The following is a 12,558-nucleotide window of genomic DNA, read 5'->3' on the forward strand; positions in this document are numbered from 1 at the left end:
CAGAAGCCGTCCGGAACCTCTGCTCCAGCGGCGGCACCGCCCTCAAGCGCCAACAGTGCCGGCAGGCTCAGCAATCTCTCGCTGTCTGCCTCTCCTCGCATCAGCTTCAAGAATCCTAACTTCCAGATTGAACTCTGCAGAATTCTGCATCTTCCATAATTTTCTTTGCAAGTATATGCAGTTTACTGTTATAGTTGAGGCTTTTTTTTTAAATGTGAATCGATTACTATACTCTGATGTGTAGGTATATATGTTTTGAATGCTCATTCCTATGGGAGACGTTTGGCAAAATTTCTTTCTAGAGTTAAAGATTTATTCTGAAATCTTTATAAGGACAAAAGGTTATTTTCGAGTGAAAAAAAAATCACTGTTAAAAGTTTATTCTGAATAAAAACAAAAAAGTAGTAGACAACTACTAGAACCTATTTTATTTTCATAATTTAAGAAGGATTATCAAATATAAGGATTATCAAATACTTAGGAAGGCGGCATGTATTAATTTTATGAGCAGACAAGGTTGCAAAGGAGAGCTTTCTAAGTTTTCGCATTTTCTGGGATGATTTTTGAGTTGTTGGTCATTTTTATTCATTGTTGAGGAAGAATTCAGTTTGAGGTATCAGATTATACTTGCAGTTTATGGTATGATGTAGTCTACAATTAAGGGTTGTCCTTTTGGCTTGCCGAGATTGTTATGGACTATGATATTTTTTGAGCTCATGTGTTGCCAATCTTCTTTTTAGTGTTATAGTTGCTTTATTAAGACAGAAACTGCATTTTTTTTTTGTGGTCATCTGCCTATGAAGTTTACCACCTGAATGGTCTACCACTACCAGTATATCACAACCTATTAAGGGATGATAGCTCTGTATTGATTATTGAAGTTTGAGTTTGGAACTCGAGTTTCTTTTAACGTTTACAATGAAGAACTGGTGCCAACCTGGTTAGGATTTATCTGAACCTTTGAAACTGAAAGACGAGACTGGGAAGAATGTATTTCTGGATTAAGTTTTTGTCACTTTTTAAATATTTTCTTATTTTTGTTACCAGAATAGGGCTCTTTAAGAATTTCCGGGATTGAAATTTACTCTTGTTGTACCTTTGGTGATAGACATTCAAGTCATGTGAGGCTTTTAGTCTTCTATATTTCAGATATGGTTTACTATGCTCTCAATTTGGCTTGGTCAAATTTGTTGTACATGTGTGAATTCTATACATTTATCCAATTTCTGCTCTCATTCTTATGGGATAATAATCTACAAGTTATGTGCATATAGTGCTTGATTATGTTGATTCAGTGATCATTTTATTTAAGTATAAACTTTTACCTCGGTTATATTTGAGAAGATGATCGGCCTTGGTGTCACAGTGTTGTCTTGCAGTAGATAGTAGCGCTTGCTGCTGCTTAGATATACCTTTTCTTGGAGCAATAGACACTGATTTAGAAAGAATCTAGTCCTGCTGCATATCTATGCAGGACATGAGGAATCTGATTCCAGCTATGTAGCTGTTTTCTTTAGAGGATGTGTGCTTGTTTTCTCCTTGATTTAGTGGGAACAAGAGGATCTAAGTAGCTATCCTACAAGTCATTAATATGTAATGGAAGCATAATTTACTTGTAAGTACCTGTTATACAAGAGCGGTATACTGGATGATGGTTATTTTGGAAAATGTATGTTGTCAAGTGAATGGATCACCTGCAAAAGAATAATTGTGTGAGATGTCTTTATGACAAAGGTTATCCTGGAAGAGTTATACTTCTTCTGAGGAATGGATGCCATTATGTAACCATCAACACATCTATAGATTTCATCTCTTTGATTAAGCTTGTCTACCCATCCTTCTAATGGCTTTCAGAAGAGAGAAACCATTATCAAATTTGAAGTTTTGCGTTGGCATTGCCATGATTACAGTATAACACTGCAATGGCACAACGTATAAGGATCATCAGGAGCATTGCTAACAATAGTCAAATTCATGAAGAAAAACTACAAAGAAGACAAGGAGAGGGTCGGAGGAATTAAGCATCATAACATAAAGAAAAAAAATGAGAGAGTCTAAGGAAGCATAATAGCATCATTCACCACTTAACCACGGTGAATGACACCTCAAGGCCACCTCAATTTTTACTGATCAGTTGAAGCACTGTACTAGCAGAAATAGGCGATTGCATTTAGATTGTTTTGTTTTGGGTATTTTTTGAAACTTATTATTTGGAATTTTATCCGTTGAAATATTTGGTAAAAAATCGTTTCGCTGGCTTATCTTCTAATGCATCTACTGACCTCCAAGGGAGTCGTAATAATTGATCTTTGAGGAAGACTAGGCATACTGTACCAGTAATGGCATCATTCCCCCCATTGTCTAAACTAGTCCAACATCAACACTTAACACCATCCACAAAAACTGCGAAACAGAAGAATTTACAGTACCACCAAAAGTTAACCACACATTGAATGCAAACATCACATAGCAGCTTAGTTTCATCGGCACCGCAAAAGACCAAAACAAGGATCAGAACTCCTTTTTTAAGTTTACATGAACCACTAATTCACAGCCAACTAACAAAAGGGTTAAAAAGAAACTGAACAGACAGTCACTAACAGTTGGATCACAATTCACAACCGTAGCCACTCATTATCTACGAGCGGCGAGCCTTGGTCCTCCGCTCATGCTCTCCCCCACCATTTTGCCCTTTCTGCGTTCTTTCATTGTGATGCTCTTGTTGGTCCTCATCTTCTCCCCCTTCTTCGTCTTCCATATTATTATTGTCCACCAGCTGCTGTTGCTTGAATATTTGGTACTGCTGCCGTTGAGATTCATCCATCAGCAGTGTAAGCCCATATTCCAAACGATCCATTTTTCGATTCATTGTCTGGAATTGGCGATCAAGCTGAACATGCAACTCTTGAAGCAACTCATAAATTCTAGCAGGCATATCAGGCTCGAGAGGCTGAGATGAGGTACCCGTTTGAAACTGAGTCCGCCCAGTTACACAATTTTCCTTCCGTGGTACCCGTGCCGAAGATCTACGCCCTTCACCCATACTTTTGAGTCTTTGAAAGTCACTTGGTAGTCTCCTTTCTTTGCATCGATCTTAAAGCTGGCATGGGGGCACAAGAAGGTTATGCAGATCAAGGAAAATTGTTGCTTAGTTGCCAGTCGAAATACCCAAAAGGTGGAAGATATGTAGTTCTAAACACACAAGTGAATGATTCATTCATCCTTAAAAAGATTCATTCATCTTTAAAAGTAGATCATGGGACTCAATGAATACGAGAAACGGGACAATCAAAGGAACAAAAGCGTGGAACTAAGAAAACTCACTAAGAACGCCTTTTCAAAAGATTAGACGATACGAGTAGGTCAAATAAACCCTTCTAAAATAAATATATTCAACGACTTCTGAATCTTCATGTACTGTTGTTTACTTCGTGAAACTAGGCAATCGAACGGTCGAAATTGATGATGGGTTTGGGATACAGGAAAAAGTGTAAGTGAGAAATTTGCTTAAAAAATAGAAAAAGGTAATGGGAGTACCAACAGGGGAGCTACTAGCCTCAAAATTGCAACAATTAACTACCGTACACACAAAATGTAAACTCTGCATAAACCGGAAGTCCAAATATCTTCAGCCAACAATATAAAGAACAATAATCGAACAGAAATGAAAGAAATTAAAAAACTTAAAGAATTTAAAGGGCAACAGGAGAACAGAAATTAAAGAGCTCCAATAAGACTGAACGGAGACACCAATTCTAGTACAATTAAAGAAATTAAAAAAAAAAAAAAAAAAAACTCCACACGGCCAAGAGAAGGAGACATGTATTGAAGGAGGAAAGGTGTCGCCATTGTAGTATCAAAAGAATGACGGAAAGGGGGGTGGGGGGGTGGAGGAAAGATACCTAAATGGAAGAACGCGCCGCCTACAACCCTAGTGGTAGCCAAGGTCGCTGCTTCACTTGAGATTCTTGACGAGCTCCGCCTGTAATCAGACCACTAGACGATTCATTTCTGAAAAGGGATAATTTCACAAACCTCCCCTGAGGTTTCTGACACTTGCACTGAGACACCTCCAGGTTTTAAAATTTTCACCTAGCTCCCTTGCTTTTCAAATTTGGTAACAATTCAGTCCAATTAGGATTAAAATATTACTATCATGATAGAGATGACATTTATATTCCATGAATACCTTCTTCCTCCCTATATTAGTACAAGATTGCTTGTTAATAAAAAGGTAGAGATGATTATGGGTATTTTATTCTGAATCATTTAATTTATTTTAAATACATAAATATTTGCAAATAAAATTCAAAAGCCGTTACACAAATATTTTTATGAAAGGAAAACTAGCAAGTTTTGTATTTAATATAAATGAAGTATTTGAAAGTAAAAAAAAAATATCCATAACATACCAGTTCTTTACGAGTTTCTTCCATTATATGAATAAAGTACTAGATATTTATGAGTATTTTACTTTGAATCATTTAATTTATATTAAATACATAAATGTTTATAAGTGAAATTTAAAAAGTGTTACACTAATATTATTACGAAAGGAAAACTAGTAGGTTTTGTATTTAACATAAATTAAATACGTGAAAGTAAAAAAAGAAATTACCCACTTTTTACCAACTCTTTACGGGTTTCTTCTATTATATGAATAAAATACTAGCTATTTATAGGCATTTTACTCTGAATCATATAATTTATTTTAAATACATAAATGTTTGTAAGTAAAATTTAAAAAGTGATATACTAATATTTTTACGAAAGGAAAACTAGTAGGTTTTGAATTTAACATAAATTAAATACGTAAAAGTAAAAAAAAAAAAATTGCCCATAACATATCAACTCTTTATGGGTTTCCTCTATTACACGAACAAAATAATAGCTATTTATGAGCAAAAGAAATATCCCATAAAGTACCAACTTTTTATGGCCTTTGTCTATTATATGAACCAAGTATCAAATTTTTATGGACATTTTATTCTGAATCATTTAATTTATGTTAAATACATAAATATTTGCAAATAAAATTCAAAAGCCGTTACACAAATATTTTTACGAAAGGAAAACTAGTATGTTTTGTATTTAATATAAATGAAGTATTTGAAAGTAGAAAAAAAATTGTCCATAACATATCAGTTCTTTACGAGTTTCTTTCATTATATGAATAAAGTACTAGTTATTTATGAGTATTTTACTTTGAATCATTTAATTTATATTAAATACATAAATGTTTATAAGTGAAATTCAAAAAGTGTTACATTAATATTATTACGAAAGGAAAACTAGTAGGTTTTTATTAACAAACAATCTTGTACTAATAGAGGGAGGAAGAGGGTATTAATGGAATATAAATGTCATCTTTATCATGATAGTAATATTTTAATCCTAATTGGACTGAATTGTTACCAATTTGAAAAGTAAGGGAGCTAGGTGAAATTTTTAAAACCTAGAGGGGTCTCAGTGCAAGTGTTGGAACCCTCAGGGGAGGTTTGTGAAATTATCCCTTCTGAAAATTACAACGCTGATCGGTTCCTCTTCTAACTTCTAAGGTTAGGATATCTAACAGCCGTTGACGGTAGTCATTGAACTGAATGGTAATTGGAATGGACGATTAGGATTATGTCATTTGTTGGTTTCTTTTGGATTATTATCATTTTGTGCCCTAACGTTTTATTTATTTATTTTTAATGTTACACTTTAGTCACTTTGTCTCCAACACTAACAATCAAACGTGATTTAAGTTATTAATTCAAATGAAAAGACATGTTTAATCTTTAACGTTATTATCAATCTATTCCCAAAAATTATGATAACTTTATTATCAGTTTACACTCTAATATTTTCTAGACGCTTTAACCTACCATTCATCTTCTTTTTTTTTCTGCACCCACCATTCAACTAATTTAAGATGTTGAAATATTTTAAAACAATGTATCTTCATCACTTGTATAGTTAAACAATCAAAGCTTTGAAATTGTTATTCTCATTTTTTTGCCTTTTTAATATTAAGAAAAAAAGTCAAGAGTGTTCCTCTCTCTTTTTCTTTCCCCTTGTGCTCTTATTTATAATAGTAGTAGTAGTAGTAGTACTCATAAGAAAGAGAGATAATCAGTGGCAAATTTGCTCTTCAAAAGTAGTACAATTTTTTTAAAAAGTAGCAAAATAGGAAATCAGTAGTAGTAGCAAAATGGGAAATCAGTAGTACTTTTTATTTTTTTAAAAGTAGTAGTAGTAGTAGTAGTAGCAGCAAATCAGTAGCAAAATTCTAACTATCACCCAGGCTATCATCTTATGAGTAATCAGTAGCAAATTTGCTCTTCAAAAGTAGTACATTTTCAGCTCCAGGAAACTTGGATGAATTTTACAAACATGGACTACAGCAGTGCAGACAGAAGACAATATGCAGCTTTTACGCTTAGAATCTTGATCTGTCATGCGGAGAGGAGTAGTCGATATCTGGACCGCAGGCGATGATTCCAGAAGGATTGTTAGATGAAAGGCTTCCGTAACCCTTCTTGATGAAATCCATCTTGACAGTGGAACTGATCCCAGGTAACTGGAAAATGTCCTTGGTGTAATTGAAAAGATTTGGATATTCTCGTATTAGCTTCTTGTTGCACTTGAAGTACACTGCATAAGCCTGTAAAATGCAAGACAATTCAATACCTTCAGAGAAGTGTCAATGAAATTTCATTTTTAAAATGGTGTTTGATTCACTGCATTTGGAAGATAATATCCCCAATGCATAAATCTTCCAGTTAAGATGGTTTGAGTCTCCAATGGACTCGCACAAACTGAGGAAGAGGGGATGTGATTATCCAAGATTAGTTTCTGAAAAAAGACAGGCAAAAACAGCTAATCTTTTGTTTATTGAGTTGTTATACTTCAAACATATAATTTTAGCAGCCTAATCTTCCTTCAGATAAGGCTCATACCTCATCAAACCTTATGAGGGTGACGAACAAACGAATGTCTGCTTCAGTCACAGTTCCACCACACAAGTATCTTTGCTTGCTGAGTATCTCCTCACATTTGTCTAAGGCTACGTATAACTTTTTCACTGCCTGCAAAAAGGTCATCAAAGGAAAACCTTCAACCTTTGCCATATACAAAATTTGAAACCAAAATGTTTATCGGAATCTAGAGGAAAAGGAAATATAAAATACTTACCTCGTCATAAGGTTCTTGCTTCCTTGCAAACCCACACTTGTATACTCCATTATTTATATCCTCATAAATCCACCCATTTATCTCATCAATTTGAGATTGCAAATGGGAAGGGTAGAGGTCCAACTCTGGATTCTCAGCGAGATCATTGAACTCTGTATTCAACATCCGGATTATCTCTGCACTCTCGTTATTGACAATGGTTTTCGTTTTCTTATCCCAAAGAACCTAATAGAAAACATAACTTACTGTATGAACTGTAATATTCAAGCAGGTTAGTCTAGCGAAAAAAAATCACATTTCATGGTTAAAACATACAGGAACCGTATATCTTCCTGAGTAGTTTGAGCTCGCAATCTCGTACAGTTCTCTGATACTTTTAGCCCCATTTAAAGGATCAGGATCTGCACCAGGTTCTTCTGTACTTGAAGCAGGAAAAACCCATCCCATGTGCTCATCAGTATCCTTGGTCCTTGCCCAATTGATTTTAACAGCCTGATTTGTTGTCAAAAATAGAAGTTAACTCCAGGTAAAACTAGTAATAGCATAGCAATTTACAGCAACCTTACTGTAAAGCTGATGATTTTGTCCAGTCCTTTGATCTTAAAGCATGCCAGGCACCTGGATGCCCAGGGGCAACCATATGATACATATAGGTGATACCTTCCAGCCTCTGCAGGGAAAGGAGAGTTTGGATCTCGTGAGATTGCATTCCGGAAGGTTGAGGGCTTTCTCATAAATGCTCCGGATGCTGAAATATCTTCAAGAGAAGAGCCAGCCATTCTTAGGTTGCGCTAGAACTGTGTTAAACATTAGCAACGGTGCCATCAATTTTGAATCTTGAGAATGTTAAAAAAATGTAAAATGCCAAATATACAGATGCTGGGTAACAAGTATTTGATTCTGAACATTGTAAAATTAAAATTTCAATAAAAGAAATACCGTCTCATGATACAAGAAGATGACTCATCAAAGACATAAATGTCTTGAATCATTAAATCAGAAATATTAAGTTCAAGAAAGAAACATGGGAACAATGTAGCTGCCAATGAACGAAAGATTTTCTATGTAGCTCAACTCTGCAGTTCAGCACTGCGGAGATGCAGTAATCTAGGACCATGGTGCAGGTTTAGCAGTGTCTCATAGGGACGATGATCCTAAATGAGTGGATGATTGAAAGGGCGAGGAGGGAGATGGATTGTTATATTTCAACAATTATTCTACAGAAAATTATCTCCTTTCTTGATATTAAGTATCACGGCCAATTTGGAATGAAAAGTCAGCTGCTATTGAAGGAAATTCTGTATTTTGGGAGCAGACCACATCCATGAGAAAGACTTAATTCTCAAACCAAAAGACTTTCAATCTATTGATAAAACAATAGCTTCCCTTGTGGGTTTTAATTCATTTCGACACCCACCTTCCTCAGGATTACATTAATACTCCCAATCAATCTTTTCGCATTCTATATCATTGACTTAAAATCCAATAATTGCAACCAAGTAAAGGAGATTGCTGAAGTTGGGATCAGCAAACTCCCTGAGAGAATATCTTCCAATGAATTTCTTGGTCACAGTACCATCGCATTCGATCTGAGTCAAACTTTCATAGTTTCTGATTTCAGGAGATCTTTCATATTTAGCATTTCAGGAGATCAGAAAACAAGTTTCTTTAATAATTTTCCCTTTTTTCTTGAGGAACCTATAATAGTTGCAGATTATCGGAAATTGATGAAAATCATGTTTTATTTTATCTATAATTACTTAAAATACAGAAACTTTACCACTAATGTTCGTAACTTCAAAATGATTTCATAGATGATTTATCAGCATAGCACAAATTTAATCCACTAATTAAGGCCCCCTTCCATTTTCTTGCTTTCTATTAACGTTTTCGTCTAGGGGTTTAAACAAGTCTAATCAAACCAAACACTATAGTGTTCAAACTTGTTTAATTATTTTAACGAACTTGAAATTTTGCAAGCTTGACTTGTTTATATGTTGAACCAAATTTAAACGAGCTTTTTATCGAATTTGAATATTATCAAACATAAATTACTGATCAAATTTGCCTTGACTAGTAGGTGAACCAAGTTTGAACGAGTTCTTATCAAATCGAGCTCAATTCAAGTATATAATAGTTTGGTTCATTTTTCAACCATATTTTCATCAGCCATCTACGCTATTAATCCTACTGATGCTAAAAATTCCAAGAAATCAATCATATTTCAATCTTATAACCGCGATAATATTCTCTCCATTATAGTTGACAAGATTTTAACAGAAAGGTCCTGCCAGTAATTGATCAACGAACATATCAATCAAATGGATCACAAAATTCTGAAAAATATCCGTACTAAGAAATGATAACAAGTGAAACAACAGAAGCAAATGAATGTAAATGTAAACCACGAAAGAGGTTGACATACCTTGAAGGGAAGTTGCAGGAGACAAAAGGGATGGCTCTGTTTTCTTCCCCTGCTGCTTAGAGAAAGTCAGAAGTTTGGAAATGCAGAGATTATTTTGCTCTTTTAAAGAATAGTTGTCAGAATTACAGAATCTCCAAAAGGGGTTTATTGCCGTCTCATGACATCCTGTGTCCAAACAAATAGAATTTGACCGCGAATAGCTCCTGGGCCTGCCGGCAGCGGAGGCTGAACTGGGTGCCACGTGTATTCAAAACAAGACTTTTAGAGATGCAACTCTTAAAAAATTTGATGTAATTTTTTAGGATTAATCTTATATACAATCTATACGCTATCACCATTAAATTAAATATATGATACATGTATAAAATTTTAATTTAAAATTTAAAATTTGTTCATGTATCATTCATTCAACTGTGATAGTGTATATATTAATAATTTATATAAAATTTACTCTTTTTTTTAAATTAAAATTAGTACACAGAAACAAAACTTATCATTCATATCAAAGGTGTATGAATTTAAGCCAAATGATCAATACACAAAATTGAGGTGCCAAGCGTGTTATATGTGGGAATAATATGGGAGTTAGGGCTCGTTCTAGTTTGATTATTTTATGATATCTGCTTGTTGTTTTCATTTACTTTTGTATTTAGAGTTTAAAATTTTTAATAGCCAAGTATCTAAAATCTAGAATTTTTTCTATAATCACTTTTTATATAATTAATTATCTTGTGGAAAATTTACAGCAAACCAAAAAAAAGATCATTAGTAACTTATAGAGGTACTTTTCTTACTCATTAGGTGTGTGATAATGGCTATAAAAACTCTAGAATTTGTGTTTAGGGTCGATGTGGGCTATTCAAAGGAAACTTAGGACAGTAAGATTAGGAATAGCAGCGAGGCGGGCTGCAGCGGGCAACCAAACATTTAATTGCAGCTGCCCTCCCAGCTTGCACGAGCAAGGAAAAAAGTATTTAATTAGTAAAAAAATGTAATAAATAATTTAGTACAAACGTATTAGTAAAATTAATCAATAATTTGTATTAGTATAAATATATAATTATTAATATAATAATTATATTAATTATATTACATATACATAATTCAATATTGATGACTAATAATATACTTATTGCAACTTATATGTATATTTGTGTAGGTTAGGGCTAATGCTGGATCGAGTAACTTGACTCGAGCTCGCAAGCTACTCGGTTTTGAAGGAAGCAGCGAGTCGAGTTCGAGTTTTAATATTTTACACTCGAAAGCTCGACGAGCCTAATCGAGTTTTTTTTAAATATATATTTTAATTTTTATTATTGTGAAATGTCAATAATATCCTTTATTTAAAATTATACATAAAATATTAATTTTTATTACGTGAGCTCGAATAGGCTCGATTGAGCTTGAATATGCTCGATTGATCTTGATTTGAATTGATTAGATTTAATTAAACTTGAGCTCGAGAAACGTAAATTAACATCGAGTTCGAGCTCGAACTTGAATTCTAAAAGCTCGACAAGCTCGAACTCGATCTCGAGCTTAGTTATTTTACTTCAAGTCGAGCTCGAGTAGTACTCGAACGCACCCCTATTTGTGTGTGTATAGGAAGTAACAATGCAGGGGCTACCCCATCCCCAGCCCTATTTTTTAAAGAGGGAAGAAAATGACCCGCCCAAACCCCTACCCCATTAATGTTGCTCCAGTTGCCATCCCTGTGTAGGTTTGTTCTGTCATTCAGTTCTGTGTTATTGTATGTGCTTCGTTATTTAATGCACAATTACGTTATATCTTATTGGTGAAAAAGTTTTTGTATATATATATACAATACTTGACAAAAATTAGAAACAAAAATATTACTTATTTTAATTATACTTCAAATATTATAACAAATACACGAATTGGACGAACTAGATACATTATAATCGTTCTTGTCCCAAGTCCATCAAGGGCTGTGGAAATTGAAGGTGTTTGTCTCTCTTCCATTTTTTTTTCCTCCCTCTCTTCTTGAGTACATAAACCAAAAGAGAAAGACAAGGCCTAATTAGCTGCAAACAAAAGAAAACCGCCCAAGGCCAATCCATCCAGCAACATAAAATAAAGTTGTCTTTTTTCTTTCTTTTTTAAGGGATGGCAATTGGGACGGGTGCCTGCGAGGGCTGATGAGGCGAGGGTGGGGTGGGGGAATTTTTTCCCCTCGTTTAGAAGCTAGGCATGGGAGTATGACCCCGCTCCATCCTCCGCCTCGTCACCCGTTAAAAAAATTAAATAAATAAATAATATATGTATATAATTATATATATAATATTTAATTTAATTAATTACAAATTTATAATAATGATATGATTAGTTATAAGTATTATATAATGTATATTAGTATATGTAAAATAATTGATATTATCAATTATACTAATAATTTTACATATATACTAATAGAAATTATTAATTAGTTATACTAAACTTACTAATAATTATAGATATCTACTAATATATTTATACTAAATTCCTAATTACACTTAACACAATAACACTTTTTCTCAAAAAAAAAAAAAATGCCTTGGTGATTTTATTTGTGTCAAAAGTGAAAACTTGACTACTTTAATTGTATTTGTTTCATCATGTTGAATTATATTCAAATAACTTTTGTTTGATTGTTTTTATAGGTTTCAATTGTGAAATTACAATGGATAATAATTTGGTGATGTGTTGATATTTTAGTATTTGATTATTTGCTAAAATTTAACTATAATAAAATTATATAACAAATTTTAATTAACCTCCTACGTGGCGGGGTTGTTGGGTGGCGGGGTTGGTTGGGAAGAGAACCAAGCAAAAACCACAAAACTACTCCCTCCCCAACATGGCTGCCTAAAAGTGTCTCACAAGTAGGGGTGGCAATTCGGGTCCAAATCAGGTTGGCGGGTCGGGTCTGACCCGACCTGTCAGAAAATCTGTTG

At 33.9% G+C, this 12,558-nt stretch overlaps 1 protein-coding gene and 1 long non-coding RNA gene across 2 annotated transcripts; both read right to left on the bottom strand.

Annotated features, from left to right (window-relative positions):
* Positions 1 to 2,438: 2,438 nt before the first annotated feature.
* LOC113709586 (uncharacterized) lies at positions 2,439 to 4,040 on the bottom strand. The gene is made up of 2 exons (XR_011821264.1): positions 3,903 to 4,040; positions 2,439 to 3,100 (listed from the first exon to the last, which is right to left on the bottom strand). It is a non-coding gene; the product is annotated as an uncharacterized lncRNA (long non-coding RNA).
* A 2,258-nt stretch (positions 4,041 to 6,298) lies between these two features.
* LOC113709585 (uncharacterized) lies at positions 6,299 to 9,753 on the bottom strand. The gene is made up of 6 exons (XM_027232383.2): positions 9,605 to 9,753; positions 7,746 to 7,976; positions 7,495 to 7,671; positions 7,180 to 7,404; positions 6,945 to 7,073; positions 6,299 to 6,649 (listed from the first exon to the last, which is right to left on the bottom strand). The coding sequence occupies exons 2-6, from the start codon at positions 7,956 to 7,958 to the stop codon at positions 6,425 to 6,427; spliced, it is 969 nt and encodes a 322-aa protein (XP_027088184.1). The 5' UTR covers positions 7,959 to 7,976; positions 9,605 to 9,753; the 3' UTR covers positions 6,299 to 6,424.
* Positions 9,754 to 12,558: the final 2,805 nt, after the last annotated feature.

The sequence above is a fragment of the Coffea arabica genome, chromosome 9e (genome assembly GCF_036785885.1).
Source record: "Coffea arabica cultivar ET-39 chromosome 9e, Coffea Arabica ET-39 HiFi, whole genome shotgun sequence".
Taxonomy (NCBI): Eukaryota; Viridiplantae; Streptophyta; class Magnoliopsida; order Gentianales; family Rubiaceae; genus Coffea; species Coffea arabica.

Bases quoted from the DNA above. Each gene is read 5' to 3' on its own strand.
- LOC113709585 (XM_027232383.2), bottom strand. From the start codon at position 7,958: ATGGCTGGCTCTTCTCTTGAAGATATTTCAGCATCCGGAGCATTTATG. The intron at 7,672-7,745 runs GTAAGGTTGCTG...ACAACAAATCAG, and splicing joins ACAAAATCATCAGCTTTACA to GCTGTTAAAATCAATTGGGC. The intron at 7,405-7,494 runs GTATGTTTTAAC...GTTTTCTATTAG, and splicing joins CAGGAAGATATACGGTTCCT to GTTCTTTGGGATAAGAAAAC.